At 37.0% G+C, this 20253-nt stretch overlaps 3 protein-coding genes across 5 annotated transcripts in view; 1 reads left to right on the top strand and 2 right to left on the bottom strand.

The window, feature by feature from the left end:
* The window catches only part of ankrd45 (ankyrin repeat domain 45), a 44296-nt gene extending 37127 nt beyond the window's left edge, over positions 1-7169 (bottom strand). Inside the window, exons 1-3 of the mRNA XM_089131193.1 lie at positions 7015-7169; positions 6480-6573; positions 5776-5848 (exon numbers count right to left, since the gene is read on the bottom strand). The gene's annotated coding sequence lies outside the window, so the exon portion shown is untranslated. The remainder of the gene's footprint in view (positions 1-5775; positions 5849-6479; positions 6574-7014) is intronic.
* A 486-nt stretch (positions 7170-7655) lies between these two features.
* Positions 7656-11350, top strand: dynlt4 (dynein light chain Tctex-type 4). Of its 3 annotated transcripts, XM_039654586.2 has the most exons (4): positions 7656-8037; positions 8867-9002; positions 10040-10128; positions 10320-11350. In XM_039654586.2, the coding sequence occupies exons 3-4, from the start codon at positions 10101-10103 to the stop codon at positions 11021-11023; spliced, it is 732 nt and encodes a 243-aa protein (XP_039510520.1). In that variant the 5' UTR covers positions 7656-8037; positions 8867-9002; positions 10040-10100; the 3' UTR covers positions 11024-11350. The 3 variants fall into 3 exon arrangements, with proteins under 3 accessions (XP_039510520.1, XP_039510524.1, XP_039510523.1); XM_039654590.2 differs by lacking the exon at positions 10040-10128 and having other exon boundaries at positions 7657-8037; positions 8867-8944; XM_039654589.2 differs by lacking the exon at positions 10040-10128 and having other exon boundaries at positions 7661-8037.
* A 1943-nt stretch (positions 11351-13293) lies between these two features.
* Positions 13294-19867, bottom strand: plk3 (polo-like kinase 3 (Drosophila)). Its single transcript, XM_039654725.2, has 15 exons — positions 19552-19867; positions 18210-18317; positions 18012-18128; positions 17793-17922; positions 17611-17698; positions 17433-17528; positions 16849-17047; positions 16553-16679; positions 16130-16242; positions 15661-15778; positions 14989-15072; positions 14717-14879; positions 14453-14582; positions 13740-13853; positions 13294-13626 (listed from the first exon to the last, which is right to left on the bottom strand). Exons 1-15 carry the CDS (start codon positions 19756-19758, stop codon positions 13429-13431), a joined length of 1992 nt encoding a protein of 663 aa, XP_039510659.1. The 5' UTR covers positions 19759-19867; the 3' UTR covers positions 13294-13428.
* Positions 19868-20253: the final 386 nt, after the last annotated feature.

Consider the following 20253-nt stretch of genomic DNA (forward strand, 5'->3'; position numbering starts at 1 on the left):
ACGATTCCAGACGATGGATCTTAAGGGTCTTATCGAAATGATCGCTCATAAAAACAGCTCAAATGGTTGTCTTGCTCTGTTCTGTGATGCACGTCCGTGACTCTCCTATTTGAACTCGTTCATCAAAATGAACAAATATTTTCCCGAGTCAACTCAACCAAATGACACGAAAAAAGATTTGTTCATTTTGATAAACGAGTTCGAACAGGAGAGTCACGAACGTGCATCACAGACGAAATCGTTTAAAGCCCCCAAAAGTCTTTAGGACCTTGAACCGTTTGGTTCCCATTAAAGTCCATAATATGGAGAAAAATTCAGGAATGTTTTCATCAAAAACCTTAATTTCTTTTCGACTGAAGAAAGAATGACATGGACATCTTGGATGATATGGGGGTGAGTAAATTATCAGCAAAAGTTTTTTTTTAAAGTGAACTACTCCTTTAAGTGCACATTCTTCTTCATCATCTTCTCTTTATTATTGTTGTTAGGAAAGGCCCCTGATGGGTTTTCCTCTGACTGAGTAAATCACTTGTCCTCCACCCACAGTCTCACCTCCCTCAGTCTCTTTCTGTTTCAGCTCCGGCGTGAAGTGCGTGATGCTCTCGTCTCCCTCGATTACATTGTCATCAGTTCTGCACACCTTGAAAACCGTAACCACCTACTGTTCTGAATGTCACCTCTGAAATACCCTGTCAATGAATCAAGCATAAACACCCACATATTTCTAGGCAAAAAAGTTCAGTTCTGATCAACTCAGCGTTGCCTGACTGTGTATAGCTAATAACAGTAACGTGTCTCATATGAGCCGAGCCAGCGGCATTCAAAATGAGGATGTGAAGCTGATATGATTTTGAGAAACACCTCTGTGTTTTCTTCTGAATTTTTTTTTGTAGCCAGACAGTAGTGACATTCCATTAAACTAATTTCTTAGACTTGAAAAATTAGATTATATATATTTTTCCAGAAGGGTGGTTTTGGTCTGTTAGTTAAGATGATGTAAATGGAGGGTGATTGGGAAGTCATCTGTCACACAGTATCGATAATGGGAAAGTTGTGCTTCTCTGAATTCATTTTAGTCCATATTTTTCCATGCTAGTTTTACAGAAATCTGACTAAACTCTGTATTAAATATGTGTCTTTTAAAATAACTGGAAAAGTGTTTTTTATCTTGAACGTCATTGCTTCTGATTAGAGAAATGTATGTGATTATACATGATAATCTTGGCTTTGTGTCGCCAAAAAAAGATATCATTCTTTTTACAGATAAAATATGTGTCAAACTAAATCTTTGTACTTTAAGGGAAAGTACAAAGTCGTGTAACAGAAGTAAACCTCTTTGTCTAAACATGTAGGAGATACATAAATCCACTGATGTTTTTATACTTAAACTTCAAGCCTTTGGCTTTGGTGCTGCTGTGAGGTGCATCTGGGATCCAGGCTGCCATAATAATCAGCAGGGAATGTTGTGGGAATTCCCCCTATCTGTTACTTTGGAATGCCTTATTGGTCTGGCATAATATTTGGCCTTGTAAAAAGAGAATGTTCAAAGAAAGAAAGAGTGAGAATGAAAAGGCTTTAAGTCAAAGCCAAGGACAGATGTTGTACTTTGCCAGAGAATATAGTCTAAATCTTTTCAAAGCTGTTTGTTCGTCCTCTTTCATTTTTATTAATCTCTCAGACTTTTGATCGTTTGCATTGGACATGGACAAGGAAAAAACATTAATTTTTAAAAAGCATTTTGTATAGCCTACCTATGTATTCATTCCAGTCAAATTTCCATTTGCGTCACAGTGATACATTTTCAGTCCAGATGGTGAATGAGCAGGGAGAGCAGTTCATACTGACAGTAAGTTATTAATAATAAACACTTTAAGCAAAGATCAGCCGTCCATGTGTCATGGTACATGTGATTATTAATGGATAAGTCTGTGTCAGAGTAAGAGAAATCTGTTTTTCCTCTATACTGGAACTGAGCTGGATGTTAATGAGTCAAAGTAAATCAATATAGCCTATAAAAAGGGTTGTAGCAATACAGATTAGCAGAAATTATATTTATAAATATGTTTTCAATATGTTTCAGTTGCTTTTAATTTGCTCATATGTTTATGGCCATTTGGTAAATTAATTTCCATCTAAATATATTTATACTGTCCCAAATATAATTAAAAAAAGAACATTTTGTATTTACCCAAAATTCCTTAAAAAAAATTATAGCATTTAAAAGATTTAAGCAGAATACATTTTTAATTACAAACATGTTTCCTTGAGCAATGATATATATAGTGTCAGTACTACAATAAACTACTATACTTAATGTAATGCTATGTGGGAATATTCGTGGGTCCTGATAATGCCAAATGTCTGATGTTACCAGTAAAAAGTGGCCAACATTATCCAGTCAGTAACAGAGTGCATCAGTGCAAGCATATTCGTCTAAAACAATTCTGTATTTTCAGCTTCAGAATCATGTTGTTCTGGTGTCACGATTGTCCAAACCTATTCATTTAAACCCACAATGTAATATCAAAGTTAGCATTTTAATCAACAGTACATTTTTTGTTAACCTTTTATCATTTGTCTTGGAGTATCGCAATAATATCATATCGTGAGTTCAGTATCGAATATGATATGTATCGAATCGTGACATGAGGATATCGTTACAACCCTAATATATATATTTATATATATATATATATATATATATATATATATATATACGCCAGACATAATATGAGCTTACATTTTTACACTTGGTGTGGCAAACATAACAAAATCTGATCTGAATACCTAGCAGAGAAAATTTTGGCAGTAACAAACGAGTAATAAGAGGTGTCCACATCCTAGGCTGCTGTAGAAAGATCTTTCCTGCAGTATTGATCCTATTAGTTAATGTTTTCGTCAAATGAGCCTGCTGCTGACGCATCAGATCTTGAAAGTCAAAGCAAAGCTTTGCAGTGAAACAAATCAGTCTTTAGGGAGATAGCATTGACCCCAAAATTGAGAAAACAGTGTTAAAAGTCGAACAAGAATCTGACTTACAACAACAGTGTGACTTTCATCACATGTGCAATAAAGAATAGCCAGACTGAAAAGGAAGCTGCCATTCTAGACGTCATCAAGTGTGCATGAATCAGTTCATTCAAACTTTGTTGTATGTTTCGGGTTTAATGACAGACCCCTTTCACAAACAAATACGCCCTCATTATTTTTTACCGAGACAAACTAGGGGGTTTTCCCTGAAAATTCTTCAACACGGTCCAACAAACAAAGGTCTGCTTATCTAGCCCTGCCCTGGGCCTGTGCCGGTGTCCAGAGGAAGTCCACAACAGTCTCCCATCACCCACAGCCCATACAATCCCTGCTTTTGTCAGGAAACACTGAACAAGCCAACGGACAAGGCCCTGTTTGGTCTTCGGAGTGCTGCCATGTGGTGGGACTGAGGAAGTTAATAATTAAAACCAGTCACTAAACATCAGCAACTGCTCTTTCACTAGGTCTGACCACTTCCTCTGTGATGATTACCACGAGGTTTTCCTCAAATATGCCATAAAATCAACAAGAGTTTTGAGGCATTTAGTCTATGCCTTTAGCTCTTTTACACCAGGGCCTTAGAAATCTTGCAATATGTCTAAAATAATTTGAATTAGTTAAATTAACATAATCTTAATCCAAATTCCTAAAATAACTCTAAAAATAAAGATACAACGATTTTTTTATCTTGGGTTTTTTTTTTTTTTATTCAACAGAATTACCAGGGGCACATATTCGAAAAATCATCTTAGACATAGTCAAAAGAGAAGAGAACCACTATGCTCTAAAAGCTGCATTTAATATTTACAGTCTTCTCTTGTAGGAAAAAAGACCAAAATATTGATGACTCATCCTGCACTACACAGATTTGGTCCAATCAAATGCTCTCTAGCATGAGAATAGCCCCCCCACTTACAGAACTTGCAACAGGAAATAGAAAATCATGCATTAAAAGTCATTATTTATTCAATCGCATGTTATTCCAAACCTGACTTTGTTCTGATATTTTGAAGAATGATTCAACTGTTGTCAGTGGAGTTCAAAACACCATACAACATTTGTAGCCTATGGGAAAAAAGGGAATTCATACAGGTTTGGAAAAACATGAGGACAGCATTTTTCATGTTTTGGCTGAACTGTCCCTTTAATAGTTTTGACGTTAGCTACTAAAAATAAGGGATGAGCCCTTCGTTCACAGCAGTGTTTGTATAAGGGTCTCTCAGTTTATTTACACTGTAGAGTATATGAGTGATATCACCTGGCCAGCAGTGTCACAGTTAGTGTTACTCAGCAGTGACTTTCAGCACAGCCCACCAGATGAACTCCACCAACGAGGGGGCAGGGCGCAGTGGGATTGGGCCAAGGAAATGGAGGAAGCTGTCAATAGGAAACGAAACTCCTGTCTGACTCCATTTTTTTTTTTTTTTGTTGTGGTTCCCGAATGTGATTCACTGGTTCTAAGACTACCTCTGGAAATACTGGCAAGTGGGTGACACTAGATTACTTAGTCAGAGTGAGAAATGCGCCCCGGCTTTTTACTGTTACTTTTTACTCACACAGGCTTACTCAAAACATCAAACAACTACAACGTCAGGTTATGAGCGCTGTGGGATGTTTCATTTCATACTTTTGTCACAGTTAACAAATTAGGAGAATTGTCAATGATTAACAAATAGTCTACTTGTTTAACCTTTCTCTTACGCTCACCACGGCTGCATTTATTTGATCACACAGTAATATTGTAAAATATAATTACAAATTAAAATAACTATTTTCTATTTTAATGTATTTTAAAATGTAATTATTCCTCTGATGGTAATGCTGAATTTGTTAGCATAGTCTTCAGTGTCACACAATCCTTTGGAAATCATTCTAATTTGCTGATTTGGTCAAAAACAGTTCTTATTGTCAATGTTGAAAACAGTTACTTAATGCATTTTATGCAGGATTATTTGATTTATAGAAAGTTCAAAAGAGTATTTCATTGAAATATCATTTTATAAATAAAGTCAATTGTCAATGATCAATTTAACCCATCCTTGCTGAATAAAACTATTAATTTAATTCATTAATTTATTTTAGGTATTTTCATGCCATACCATGGACATCCACTTGAAACATTGTGCATTTAATTGTGATTCAGAAAATATGTTAATCTGACACCATGATTAAAGTCAATGAAAAATGCATCAATGTAGGTCTCAATGAATAATGCAGAGTAAAAGAATACTTTGATATGATAATAATAGGTCAAAATGTCAATTCAGGTCTGAATCTGTAATGTTTTGTCTTATATTTAGTAGAAAAAAAAAATATATGTTTAGTTTTTAGCAAATTTCAACTAAAAAATTAGAGAGGTGTTAACTTTAGAATAAATTACTTTAAAATCTGTACTGTAGTTTTTTTTTTCTTATTGTAATAATACTTCATCTAAAAATGAAAATTGTTTTATTCATGTCATTCCAAACGTATAAGATTTTCTTTCTTTGGAACAAAAATCTAGTTTCAATTAAATATTTCTATTCAAGTACAGTTAATATTGACTGTGATTATTAATCTTCAGAAATGCCCCAAAAAGCCAGTTCTTTTCAACAAATGATTCACAATTCTAAACGAACTCATTACCAAATCTTGTGTTCTTAAAATGACACAAGAGCAAATAAATTATGAACTATCCCTTTAAAACAGCATATTGTGAAGTTAAAGGTCTTCGTTAAAGGATTTTCTCATGATTGACAAGGTTACCTCAGTTCCAGTTTGAGTAGGCCTTGGCTGATTCAATGCTCCTCCAAATCTTTCAGTTGGCTGACATCATTACCTGAAGTACATAGTATGTTAGTTGAGTAACACTGGAGCCCTCAAGTTCACTGAGTACAGATAAAAAGTTAACCTCAGAGTTGAATTCCAGATTGTTTTGTTAATGAGTGCTACTAACTCCTTGTGCATCAAAATCACATGTTGAACTAGAGATGCAATTGAAGGTGTGAGTTTGTGCAATTTACGTTGTAGAACAAAACACACAAGAAGTATTATCAAGTTGTATTTACCAAAGACCCTATTTTACTCAAAATTGGAAAACAAGAAGTTTTTTTTTTTTTTTTTACATCATCCCTGCTGCACTCTATCGTCCGAAATCGCATACTGTCTGAGTAGGACTACATTTGAATTTGACCTTTATAAAAGTATTCTATAGTATGAATGTGTGTACTATGAATGAAATGGAGGTTGGTACACAGCCACTCAAAGCAGCATAGCAACTACATAGCAACACCCTACCAACCACCCAAAACACCATTGTAAAACTCTGGTAATCATTTGGTGACAAACACCACTTTTTCTCCAGAAAAGCAAAAGTTTCAGTTCTACTAGTTGATTTATGGAAGAAAGAGAGTTCTCCATCAATATGAAAACACAGTTTATGCATGGTTTTACCCTCTCAAAGGTCTTACCTTTTCATCTGTCTCCACCGTTTGTATTTTCTTCTTCTTCTTCTTTTGGTTTTATGGTGGTTTGCGAACCAACTTTAAAGGTGAATACCGCCACCTATTGTGATGGAGTGTGAAAAGAATGAACTAAATTCTCCTAAATCCTATTATATAACCCACTATTCTTAATAAACCTCATGATTGCTTTCATTTGTTTGAATTTGTACCATCAGTTCTGTCTCCTCTACTGAACATACTTCACATAAACCTGTGTTATGTCTCCCTATGTGTAAAGTATGATTTAGAGATGAATGTCCTGTTCTTAAATGTGTGAAAATAACTTGTTCTCTTCTACTTAAGTTTTGGATTATATTGCCTCGCTTTATGTTTTTTTTTTTTTTTACCTTATAATAATGCCGACCTATATGACATGAGTCCCAAACTGTCTGCCATTTCTTATTGCACGCTTCTAAAATTAAATGTTTTCCTTCTGCTCGAATGAAATGTTTATATTTGGTTCCTCCATTTTTAATGATTCATGGCTATTTTGTCTGCTTACCTTGAATACCCACGTGTGCTGGAACCCACATGAATCGAATTATTATTTCCACCTGTCGTAAACTGTATAGCCTGATCAGGATTTCTGTTAAAATATCAGTTCTCTTTTGTTTGTATTTTCTGCTTGTCAGCCCTTTTTATCATACATCTCCAGACATGTCCAGGCATGCTAGAACTTGTTGACCTGTGCACGTCTATCATTTATTTCCAACTTCCTCACAAATGTGCCTATGTTTCGCATGACTAACAATAAAAAGATTAGAGGGGTAAATAATTTGGGGTGGACCATGTGTGGAAAGACTGTTTGACATTACGCACATTTTCCTGATTATGAACAACAATTTTTCCATTAGGTATAAAGTATTTGTCAGTGATATTCTTTGAGATAATTCTCACAAGAGTTATGGAGTTGTTCTTTCTGAAATATCCTACTGAAATTTCTGGAATTGGTTTAGTGAGAGAGAGAATCAGCACAGAGGTACGTTTGATGAGCTGCTTTTGTCTGAATGTGACTGCAGCCCTCCTTTTCCTCTTGATTGCAGTGGAAACAGATGGTTCTGCCTGATACAGCCCACTGGCAACCAGAGATCAGCACCTTTTCTCTGTCAAATACAAAGAATCAGTCCATTTGCAGCTCCATGTCACTATTGGAAATACAAAAATAACACAGCAAAACATTTACCAAACAAAAAATGTATGTGGTAAAATAAATTTGATTACCCATGACTACGGACATTGGCCATAACAGTTGATAAGCCAATAAGGCTACAGTGGACAGTTGAAATAAAAGGCTTTCCATGGCTACAAGCAAGTTCGTGGCAGATATCCAGGTTATTCAAAGCACTGTGTAAATGATTGCCTGGCTTGCGGCCCATGTAGCCCATTTTGACAATAATTTACGGGATTGGTCTTTGCTTAGAGATGCACTCGCAACAGTGAGCGTGGACCACTTAGTAACAACATTGTGGAGAGACTCCCTCATTGGAATACGACAATAATCATATTTTATTGAGCTCCTAAACAGGTAAGGAATTAGAATAACCCATCACTGATTCGTGACGATACTGAATTCGACACTTAAACATTTTGGTCATTTTTTTGTTTTAACAGATGGGTTTGGCAGTCATTATATCACTTAAAATTGACTTTACTGTTTTTATGTTATGGGTCCCAGAGACACTAATGATGTAAAGGTAAAAATAATATTAGTAATTTTGGAAATTTACCAATTGTTTTCTCTTTAAATTATTTTAAAATTGTCCTCTAAACTATTTAAATGACTTTTACAGGCGTGTTTGAAGCTTTAACCCTCAACGAAACGACGTTGTTATATAGTGGCAATTGTTTCCATTTGGTGACAAACTAAAAAATTATAATTAGTAAAATTGATTTTTAATAAGCCTGCCGGGGTTTCTGAGACACATACTATATTTGTAATATTTTATATGTAAGCCGTGATAAATATTATTTATTTATACATTTTGAAAAAAAAAAATTTAAATGTCAGGAAGTATCACACATATACGTAAATATATTTGTACTCAATATATTGAGACAATGCATGTGCTCCTCTGAGTAACTTTGAAGTTCATGAACATCTCTGACTCAAGAGTGATTTCACCTTGTTCATTCTTGCTGCTCATGATGCGGAAGCTGACGGTAAGTATGTGCTCATTAAATGATTTTATCTGAGTTAGGATGTAGGGCTTGCTGTTCTTTTCTAGTGATTCATTTGTACTCTCTCTTCTATCCATACCTGTACTTTCACGTTTCATGTACTCTCATTACTTGCTGTAACTACATGGGTGTAGAGCAGTAAACTGTGGTGTGTGTGTATATGTTTTGGCACACAGATTATTATCACTCAAGAGTGGTGTGGAGGCAAAGACTGTGGATGGGAAAAGGCAGAAGAGCAGTGAACCGAACCTGAGGTGTGGTACACCGTTGACTCAGTCTGAGGACTCTAACAAAATTTCACTGTACAGACAGGTGGGAACTTCCCTGTGCTGATCAAAAAGTGTTTCATACATTAAAAAGCACCTCATTCTCTTAAATAAGCTCTTTGGGTTGGCTTCCATGAAACACCTCAAACCTGCAATAGTAAGTTTTCAGTTGTTATCATCATCTGCAGTTGATCTAGATCTGGACTCAAGAAGACGTCTCTCAAAAACCATTCCTTCTGGGCGAGTCTGGGCGAATAAAACATTAACAATTGAAATTGATATCCTCTTGATTATAAAATATTACTATGAGAATAGACCTCAGCAAAAGAGATTCATAAAAATGAATTAATGTTTTTTTTTTTTTTAATTGGCATCTCAAGGGCCTTTTTTTCAGTCATGAAATGTGTCATTTTATTAGACATATAACATTCACACACACACACACACACACACACAAAAAAGGTCCAAGTGCAAAAACATTAAAATTTAGGACTTTGGCATGACTGTTTTACAGTTTGAGCTTTTGATTCATAGATCTACTTTAGAAACACGTTTGGTTAAATTCCAGCTGACACAACATTGTTTTTCTTATGTTGAAATCGCTACTCATCATATATTGTCACTCTGAATTGGCTTTATGCACAGCTGCACTACTTCCTGAACTTAAGCCAGCTCCTTGTTTCCTGTCTTGTTTCCTGTCTGCCATTACTGGCCAAACTTGATTAATTCAGGTGTGTCTGATTATTGTTGCTGTGACTACTGAGGTCAGGCACACCTGAATTAATCAATTTGTCCAATAATGGCAGACAGGAAACAAGGAGCTGACTTAAGTTCAGGAATTGCCTATTGTGAACACCTTTTGAAGTGATTTTATTGGACATGAATCGACAAAATTGTAATGTTGGATCCCAGCCCCTCTACACCCATAAACATTGATTTAGTGGGTCCCCACAGGGTCTGGGACATAGTGTTCATGATAGTGGTTTGTCCTATAACTATTAAATCTCTTTTAAATTAGATCCATATAAATGTTTTTTTTTTTATCAAAAAAATATTTAATTTAGAAACCCTTGTGTCTTTTAGGAAGCTATAGTAAAATTTCAGTTTGTGTCTCACACTGCAAGAATTCAATCATTGAAGTTGCATGACCTCTTTACAGAGTTTACCTTCCAGTAAGTTCACTATTTTTTCAACACATACATGGGTTTAATTCTCAAGAACTGATGTCTTTTGCGCATCAATGACTTACTACAGATATAATGAACAGAATAATGAACTTGACACTTTATTGCCCAAGAATGTTCAAAATCACTTTTTGAACAAGGCTATATATTTCAATACAATGTGATTTGTCTCCTCACAGATTTCTTCATCATGGCCAATCAGCCTTTACAGCTGTCACAGGAGACTTTAGCTCAGTTCAATCGCTCCCTTGCCACAGAAACAGGCACCTCAGGGCCTCCAAGAAGACGTCTGGCCTCCATCTCCACCCGCCGAAGCTCCAAAGACCAATCTAAGGACCAGCCCCACCACAGACCCCTGTTCCTCAGGGGCATGACAGGTCTCTCGTCAGAGTCATCCTTCCTAAGCCCCAACGTCAGCACTTCTCACATCTCCATCGGCAAGCGGTTCTCTTTCGCCGGCTGGCACCAGGGAGGAAGAGTGAGCTTCTCTGGACTCTACCTTCCCCAACCCATCCAAGAAGTCTATGTGGAGAACACCTACAGAATGGGACCGGAACCAGGGTGCCACTTCAGCGCCAGCAGGACCCAGCAGATATTACAGGCCACTTTGGATAGTTTTTTGGAAGGTGTGAGTTACAGTCCTGACAGTTGTAGCCAACTGTGTCAGATGTTAGCAGATCTAGTTCTCAGTAAGCTAAAAGATGTCAATCCGCCACGATATAAACTCGTGTGCCAGGTGGTGGTCGGGCAGAATGATAAACAAGGTATAAGGGTGGCCAGCTGTGGCTTGATCAACCCCAACACTGACAACTTCACATCTGCTGTTTTCCAAAATCACTCACTGTTTGCTGTGGCTATGGCACATGGTATGTATTTTGAATGAAAGTTAAATCAACATCTCTTATTTTGTGTGTACAACATGCACACCTTTAAAAATTCAAGACAAATAAATACTGGTCACATAATTGCACAAAATACAGCACTGGTCATCTGGGTTGGAATATTATGTTCTTAAAATCTTTTTGAAAGAACTCTCGCTTGGTAAATTGGTGGCTGTGAAAATAAATCTTAATTGTTTATCCTTTTATTTCATTAGAAAAATATAGACCTCTTATCATTGAATGCTACAGTTCACTCTATTTGTGTTGATTAACTGAACGTGCTCCTCCTGAACTTTGTCAATAAAACATCATTAAATGTTTTTCTCCTATATGCATGTTGGCCACAATTATTAGCACCCCTATAAATTCCAAGTATAAAGTATATTCCCATTCAGATTTTTTTTTTTAAGCGCACCAGGGTGACTAGGAGAATGAAATTGTCCAGCAATGACTTCCTGTTCCACAAAAGTAAATATGAGGAAACACAAAGGCCAAATTCCCTTAATCATTCATCACAATGAGTAAAACATGGGCATGGTCATGGTCTTTGAATATTTAAGCACAACAAATACTAAATATATAACCCATTTTGTTGTTCTGCTGAGCTGCGCCGCTACTACATACTCAAGTACGCGTGACGTTGATGGTGTTTTCAGCATCTCACAAACATTTTGAGGATATGAATACATGAACATTTCCAGAGCTGCTCTGAGATAACGCATAATGAGCATTTTCATAATTTTATTTGAGAAAAACAACACCATTGCAACACTTTTTTAATTTTTTTTTTTTACATTTTACATTTACCTTTACCACAAGCGGTCAAAATAAAAGTTCGGTTTTACTTGGAGAAATTATAACAGAAATATATTACTATTATACCTCTCAAATAATAACAATAATAATAACTTTTATTTAAACATCATTTAAAAGGAACATATTTTTTATCCATGGTTTAATTTAGTAAATCCGTTTTTCCCCAAAAATGAAAGGACAAGTTTGAATTTACATTTGATTAGCACTGTTTTTGATAACATTTTGATTAAATCATAAAAAGAAACATTAATTTTCTGAATAAAATAAATTTCATAGGACATTACTATTCTTAAACATTTTAATAAATCATTAATGTTAAAATTGCAATAACTGAGTGCCAATAATTGTGGCCAACATGAAATAGAGAAACCATTTCATGAGATTTCCCCCACTTTCCATTTATATATATTTTTCCAACATTGTTTCCCTTTTAAAACTGAAAATTTAAATTAACCATGAGACGCAGAACATTTATATTTTCAATAAACTTTATTCCCCCCCACTCTCCCAATACATAAAAAGTGATCATACTGAACATTTCCCAGTGTTGACACCATACAATTATGTTACATCAATAAATAAAAAACTATAAATAAAAAAATAAATAGAACACGTGCCACAATTAATTAATAATACTAGTTAGGATTTGTCTGAGAGAGTAATGGCTTTCACAATGTTGGTATTCTAAACACATCACTTATAGCCATATGGTCACAGTTTTGAGGACATTATGATTACTTATGGAGCATGTGAAGTAAACAAAGCTGGAGGCACACTGAATACATAGTCTTTTTTTCCCCCTCAAGTACAGACATTAGGGATATAATAACTTTTAAGAGCAAAAAGCTTATATCAGGTGTGTATTTGTAGTGTTTTTTTCCCACCCTCCTGCCTAATTTGCTTGGAAAACCGAATATGAAGACTATATAAAGCCCGTCTCATTCCCTTTTTGACTCAAGCTGGAGATTCAGGGCCATTATTGCACAGAGGAATCCATCAGAAAGGCACTTTAGTCACTCCCACTCCTAACTGCTCCTCCATGAATTACAGTTCCACCTCAGCTACTCACCTCTGCCATCTTTAAAACTAATCTCATTAAAAGAATAAACCATTTGGTGTCCGTAGCTCTTCTAGTTTGTGTACCATTAAGTGAAATAAAAGTCTTCAAAAAGAAAAACAAAAAGGCCAAGTGATCGAGCATAAAAACCAAGCCCATCTTGCGCAGTGCATGATGCACTGCAAGCAAAAGCAAGATGCTTTAGAACCCTGTGAGTTTTATGCCATCTGCAATTCAGTTCAGTCTAGCTAAAAATAAAAATAATAAAATGAACGGGCTCAAATTTTGGTCGTGCACACTGTGAGTCAAGCTGGTAGTGTGATACTGTTGGTGGTGTAGGCTCAGTTGCAAAAAAAAAAAAAAGAATAGTGCACCATAGTTCAAAGAGGCCAGTCGATGACCAAGGACAGGAGATCTTCGTGGCAACGAGGAAGCTTCCCCTGATTTTCTTTGTCAGTCCTTTTTTGCTTCCCAAACTGAAGCGGTAAGCAGCAAATCGTAATACGAAGCAGAACAGCGGTTCCGCGGGGTTCATCATGCCTTGGTGTAGTGCTGGAGAAGCTGCACCACGTAATGAAGCCTCTGCCGGAGCTCCGGAGAGCAGCCCCACTCGGATAGCATGTTCAGAGGGTAGGAATAAGAGACGCGCTCCTTGCTGATGTACGTCAGCAGGTACAAAGAGTCCGAGGTCTTGCTCAGGATTATCTTCGTGTGGTCCGTGTAAAAGTTAACCTGGGAAAGAGAGCAGAAGCAGAGGGAAACGTTATGAACTGCATCGGCCAAGCAAGGTCAGTGGCCAAACGGTCAATGTTTCATCTGTCGTTCCTGCACAATCAGAGACTCACCTGTAGGGTTCGGTTGTCAAAAAGCATGACTAAGGCGTGATCAGTCTTGATCCACTGCAGCAGTAATGGAGAAGAGCTTGGAGGTGGCTGGTTCTCATCATTGACATCTCCACCCTACAAAAATTAAAACTTGGTTTAAAACTTTATATAAATAGCTTTATTTTATACAGACTCATGATTTATAAGTGATTTAAAATAGGATTTAAAGCTACACTGTGTGATTTTTACCCCCATCTAGCGGTGAAAAGGTATACGACCATCCAGTGAATATTAGTTTCTGTTCCCCTCAATTCCGATTTCATTTTAACTCCTACGGTGGCCAATGTAGTTCAAGATTAACATGGCTTCCAGTTCGACCTCATCCATGAGCGTTAACTCAAACGTAAACGCGAAAGGTGAAGCTTGAATTAACGCTATGTCCCTCTTTGGCTAATGTACTTTCAAGATGGAGGGGCAACATGGCGACCGACATTAGAACCCCTTACCCGTATGCATTTTCAATGGCATATTATACACTCACGAGAATACTTTATTACTTGAACGAAGTAAATATTCATTAATGAGCACACATATTTTTGAAAGAACTAAGTGTTTTTAGCTAAGAATAAACTAAAATAATTACACAGTGTAGCTTTAAAATAAGACAATAATCATTTAAATATTATTATCTAAGCTTACTAATGTTTAAATTATGAACTAATTTATGGACTTGCCTCCATAAGATTCTGCTCCATGTAGTTAGCCATCAAATCCACTATGTGTTTTTGGCTCTGGAGCTTCTCTGGTAAAGCATCAGCAGGGAAGCTGAAGTGTTTGTTGTTTGTCAGACAGTAATGTACAGTCCTGCAAAAAAATAAAGGAGAATTAGAATCACAAATAAAAAGTAAAGGGTAAAGCACTCTATGTGGGTCAATCAGAGCTCAGTCCAAAATGCCAAACTGGAGGCTCATTAGAGAACAGAAAGCAAGCTGACGTACCTCCGCTGGTCACACAGGCTCAGATGAGTGCCTTCGTTGAAGAGTACGCCGACGTTTTGATTGGAGAGTTGGTAACCGAAGCCATATTTGTTGGAGTAGTCGACCCACTTGGTTACCCAGATAAAAGGCTTGGTTTTAGAAAGGCAGGGAGGGTTTTTTGAAGCTGGAAGAGGGAAGGACAATATTTGAGTACATGATCAATGGCCTAAGAGTAAACCTTGAAAATGGCCATCGCTTAAGCACCTCGGTGTGAACAGAGTGTGGGAACAAACCTGTTGGCATGGAAGACAAGCAGCTGTTAAGAACCTTCATGGCAGATTCGGCTACAGCAGCAGGGGTCGGGATATCGTCACAAGCTGAGGGGGAAAAAAAAGAAATAATTTTTTATTATTATTTTTATAAATCATATTTTATTTTATTTTTTTTCAAACATTTCATGTTTTTGAAAGTCATCTCTAAAGTTCTCCAAGGCTGCAACTATTTGATTAAATAAAATAAAAACATTAATATTGTGAAATATTACTACAATTCAAAATAAGAGTTCTTTTTCAAATGCAAATGTGATGGCAAAACTAAATTTTCAGCATCATTACTCAATGTTGAAAAACAATTGTGCTGCATAATGCCTGTGGAAATTGTGATAATTTATTTTAGGATTTTTTTTAAGAATAGGAAGTTCACCTGACCCTAAACCTTTGATTGGTAGTATAAATATAAAAAAAAAGGTATAACTAAAGAGCCAGCCAAATATATGAAGTGTAAAAATGACATGTCTAAACTCAGCAAAGAAATAAAGTAAGTAGGACTAGATGTTTTTAGACAAACTTGTTTTGTGCCTCTGAAAGCCTGAGGGGTTAAGTCTATATAAAATAGGCCTCACACATGCACATCCAAAACTATTTACTGCTGTATGTCTGAGCAAATCAGCCGCTACGGTCCCTTACCATCAGTGCTGCTGGCGACGGTCCCTTTGAAGGAGCGCGATGCAGACTTCCGGGATTCCTCCTCGGCCGGGGTGTCCAGAGGGCCAGAGCTTGCCAGTTGGACCGTGGGAGTAGTGGCCTAAGAGGAAATCACAATGTTTTTACAATCATAAGTACTTCCTTGTACTCCGTTGTAAGCAATTATCATGCACAGTGGACACTCATTTTCCAATCTCGTGTTTCAAGCTTAAAATATCTTTGTCATGTGATTAATATGTGGGTTTGGTCAGTCTGGAGTTATTCTGAGACATAAAGCACAATAGTTGGACTACTGCACTCATTCATCTACAGTAGCTTTCAAAACACATCCCCACAGAGCCAACTAAAGCTATGGTGCAAAACTGCATGCACGCTAAAGCAGCTTTCTAGTCATGAGTCAGCCGCGGAGCGGAGACGCTATTAATACGCACATAACTGTCACGCGCATTACCTCGTTCACTCCCATTGTCTTGTAGCTCATCTGCCGACCGATGGAGTGTTTCACCATGCCTGACACCAGTTTAGAAATGTCATCTTTCTCCTCACAAGGGGTCTTTTCAACAGCTGCAATGACACACTTAGGTCAATAACAGAAACTAAGGTTTCATTCCAAACCAGTGTTATTGTGTGCAACTAAAACTATGAATGTTTTCAGTAATAGAAATAAACATTTGATGAACTTAAACTTAAATTAGAAATGTCAGCTTGGCAACCACCTGAAATGAGTTAAGAACTAAAATGACTAAATACTAAAATTAAAATAATCTGGAAACATAAATGCAAGCCACTAAAGATAATAGTATGAAAATAATATAGAAAATAAAAAACGTCCCAAACATCTCAAATAGAAAGAGTGGTTCGAATAGGTACATACCTTTTGATTTTTTCTTGCCAAAGAAGCTTTTGGCCATCTTGGTGAAGAACTTCTTGGCAGGGCCCGGTGGATTAAGCTCCGGCACCATCACACAGCTGCTCGGAGGGAGTTTTTCTGGAGTGAAGCCCTGAGGGAGAGAGAAAAAAAAAAAAAAAAAAAACAGATTAGAGGACTGGCAAATTAAAATAAGGAACTGGTTAAGAAAAGTAAACGCTTAAAAAAAACCCTGCTCTTTATAATCCAGTTAAAATGAAAAGGTTTAAATTGCATTTAGACACTGATGAATGACTGCTAACCTTTGCGAAATATTCGTGGGCCAGTATCTGATCCAGCGTAAGGCGGTCACAGGGGTTTTTCTGAAGGACTGCGGAGATCAGCTTCTGTGCAGCTGGAGTGAGGGATGGAGGAAGGCTGTATCTCACTTCCTTAATACACTTGTAGGTCTCTTTCAAGTCTAAGGTTTCAAATGGTGGATTCCCACATAGAAGTGTGTACCTAAATAGAAAAGAAAAGAGCTCATCATCATGGCGGTCACATCTGATGCAACATAAATCAGCTAGGGACTTTTCATAATATAAATAGTGTATTAATATAGAAGACAACAGAAATTTCCAATCTTTTGGTTCTGACCTTAAATTTCCCCCTGAAATTGTAAATTAATATTTTAATTATTTAAGAACACATTTGGATGTTCGAGGTTCTCTGATGACCAATTAATGGCCATGTGATATGCAAGTAAATAAATGAAAAATAAAACAGCAGCATTTTTATTTCATTGTTTTTATTTTTCTAAAAATGAACTTAAAAACCCCCTGTAGTTTGGGATTCCCTGGTCTACACAATAACCATAAAATGATATAAAGTAGACTTGAAGACTTACATTACACAACCCAGCGACCAAACATCTGACTCTGTCCCATGGCCTTGTCGGTTAAGGACCTCTGGTGCCAGGTAGTTTGGAGTCCCGCAGATGGTCCTGCAAAATGAGCATTTTGTCAGCACACTGATCATGTGCATTTCTATGAAAGTTATTGAGGATAAAAGACAAGCAAACTCACTTTTTCCTCTGCTCGACTGTCTCCAGCTTTGCTGCCAGCCCGAAATCTCCTAATCTCAAATCCATGTTTTCGTTCACAAAAAAATTACCTTAAAAAACAAGTTAAAGCACTGTCAACCCAACTGAACTTAATGGATGTCATACTAGGATTAAAACAGGAGACAAAAAAACAAAAACAAGTACCTAGTTTGAGGTCTCTATGGAGGATGTTTTTGTTGTGGAGGTATTTGAGCGCAGATATGATCTGTCTGAGGTAGTAACGAACTTCTGGATCTGTCAATGTATGTCTTGCTTTCCAAATGTGTGCAAGAGACTGAAAATATGAAGCATAGGATAAGAATCAGTGCCTTGTTTTCCCCAAATGTAAAACATTAGAGCTCTGTCCTTAGTAAAGCAGCTCACCTTTCTGCTGCAGAGTTCAAGGAAGATGTAAATGTTGTCTTGGTCCTCAAAATGATGGGAAAACTTCACCACATGCTTGTGTTGGAGGCTTTTGTGGAGCTCGATTTCATTAATGATCTGTGACAAAACCGATGGATATAAATATTAAAGTAGGAAGCTGGAAACATAAAACGATTCACATGTGCATTATCCATTTACCTTCTCTCTCTGGTGTGGCTTCAAGACTCTGCTTTGAGGAATAACTTTCACAGCATACATCTTGTTGTTGGCAAGATCCGTCATCTCATAACATCGTGCAAAACCACCCTAGAAACAAAAGCCATTATACATTAAAACACTCAAAATGTGTCAACGGGTGATCAAATGCAGATCTCTTGTTCAACAGTCTCAACTCAATGACTGTAACAACTAACTCGTTTTTTAGACATAGGCTACTTGAACGTTTGATTCATATTTTTCACATGACTTATGTCAAGAATGCGGTCTAGGCAGCCAGTTTTTAAGGTGTTCAATATGTACCGACCAGTATCTGCAACCTGGAATTGATTTTAAGGGGCATCTTCACCCTTTGCACCATTTATATATAAACAGTGTGTCATTCATTTAGCAAATGGTTAAATAGAAACAGAATTGTGGCCATTATCTATAAAAAAAAAATTAAAACGCAGTAAACAGCTCTCTAACATCAAGGTCAACAATTTTTGTAGGGAGATTTTACCAATTATCATAGACCAATAAAGTGGTTATCAGTAAACCAGACGTCATATCGAATTCATTTTAAATCTGCAGAAAACACGTGTTCCTTGAAAATAATAACATACAAAAACAACAACAAAAAATATATATATTTTTAAGAATTTGTTCACCTCCACGTTTCAAATATATCGGGTAATTTCTGCCCCAATCCCTAGTTAATTTCTGACCCAGGTCCCAACACATATACAAAGGAATGACGTATTCTTTTCCCACTAGACCATCCTTACAGCATCGCACCATGATGCGGCACTTTAAAACTGGGATTGATGAGGAGACTTCTAATAACCAATCGTCTAATTAAAATAAGAGCCTCGTTATGGGAATACGAGAGGGAAACTGCCAGTGGTCATATGTTCCACTAATCATAAGCAATGCAGCATCATTTCCATTGATGCATGCATTGAGTCATTCAATCATTCATCTTTCCCCGACATCGGACCAGGAGCAAGTCTGGCATCGTATTAAAAATCCAGTCAAAATTATAAAATTGCAAAGAGTGTCTTTGCATAAACCATATGCAATTGATCACAATCGTAAGACGACACGGTCTTATAACCAGCAGGTAGGTTCTAGAATCACAGACAGGGCGGGTTGCGGTCCAGTGGTTCTGGTGCACCCATGAACAGCTCCCAAAACCAGCCGAGCACGCACGAGACCGACACATTGCGCACTGTGCGTCCACGTTAGAGCAGCATATCAGGAAACGCGGCATGAGACATTAACAAATGGCATAGCATTTAAATGATTAGCTCCAATATATTGCGTAAATATAAAAGAGTTGTACCTTTCCCAAAAGCTTTCCTTTACAGTACGATCTTCCAGACTTTGCGTCAACCACCACCTGGGCGACCTCCGTCTTAACGTGCTCTGATTTAACGTTACTCCGGTTCGGCTTGGTGGGTGGTTGAACCGCCTGAGACGGTTTGAACAAATCCGGATTCATCATTTTACAGGAGAGACGCTGCGCTGTGGTAAAACGAGCAGGATCCATTCATCAATACAGATCCTTCGCTTTAGAATATAACCTCCTTTATGTAAAGTCCCAAAGTCTGGCCAAGTTCTCTAGTCCTGTGAATCAAACATGCCCGGACGCCGGAGTCAAGCAAGTATATAAACTGTTCGTGACGTCATGGGAATAGGCGGGGCCGAAATAAGAAGACGTATGGAAAGAGTCAACGTTATTGGCTGGTGGAGATTCAATCAAAGATCAGAGATACACATATGAAAGTGCTGGAGAAAAGTGAATGAAAACCCCTAGAACACATCATCCAATCACGGTTGACGTGATTATGGATCTCTTGATGACTTGCACTCATAGGCTTGCACTGGATGGTTTATTAAAAGTGTTTCTGTTTTCCTCTGTTTAGGGTTTTTGGACAAAACAACATGCCACTAAAGTTTTTTTTTATATATATGATGATTTTTTTTTTTTGCATTATAGATTTAACTGTTTATACTGGTCAAATGTGATGATTGTGTCATATTG

Source organism: Pimephales promelas, chromosome 5 (assembly GCF_988280905.1).
Source record: "Pimephales promelas chromosome 5, fPimPro1.hap1.1, whole genome shotgun sequence".
NCBI lineage: Eukaryota > Metazoa > Chordata > Actinopteri > Cypriniformes > Leuciscidae > Pimephales > Pimephales promelas.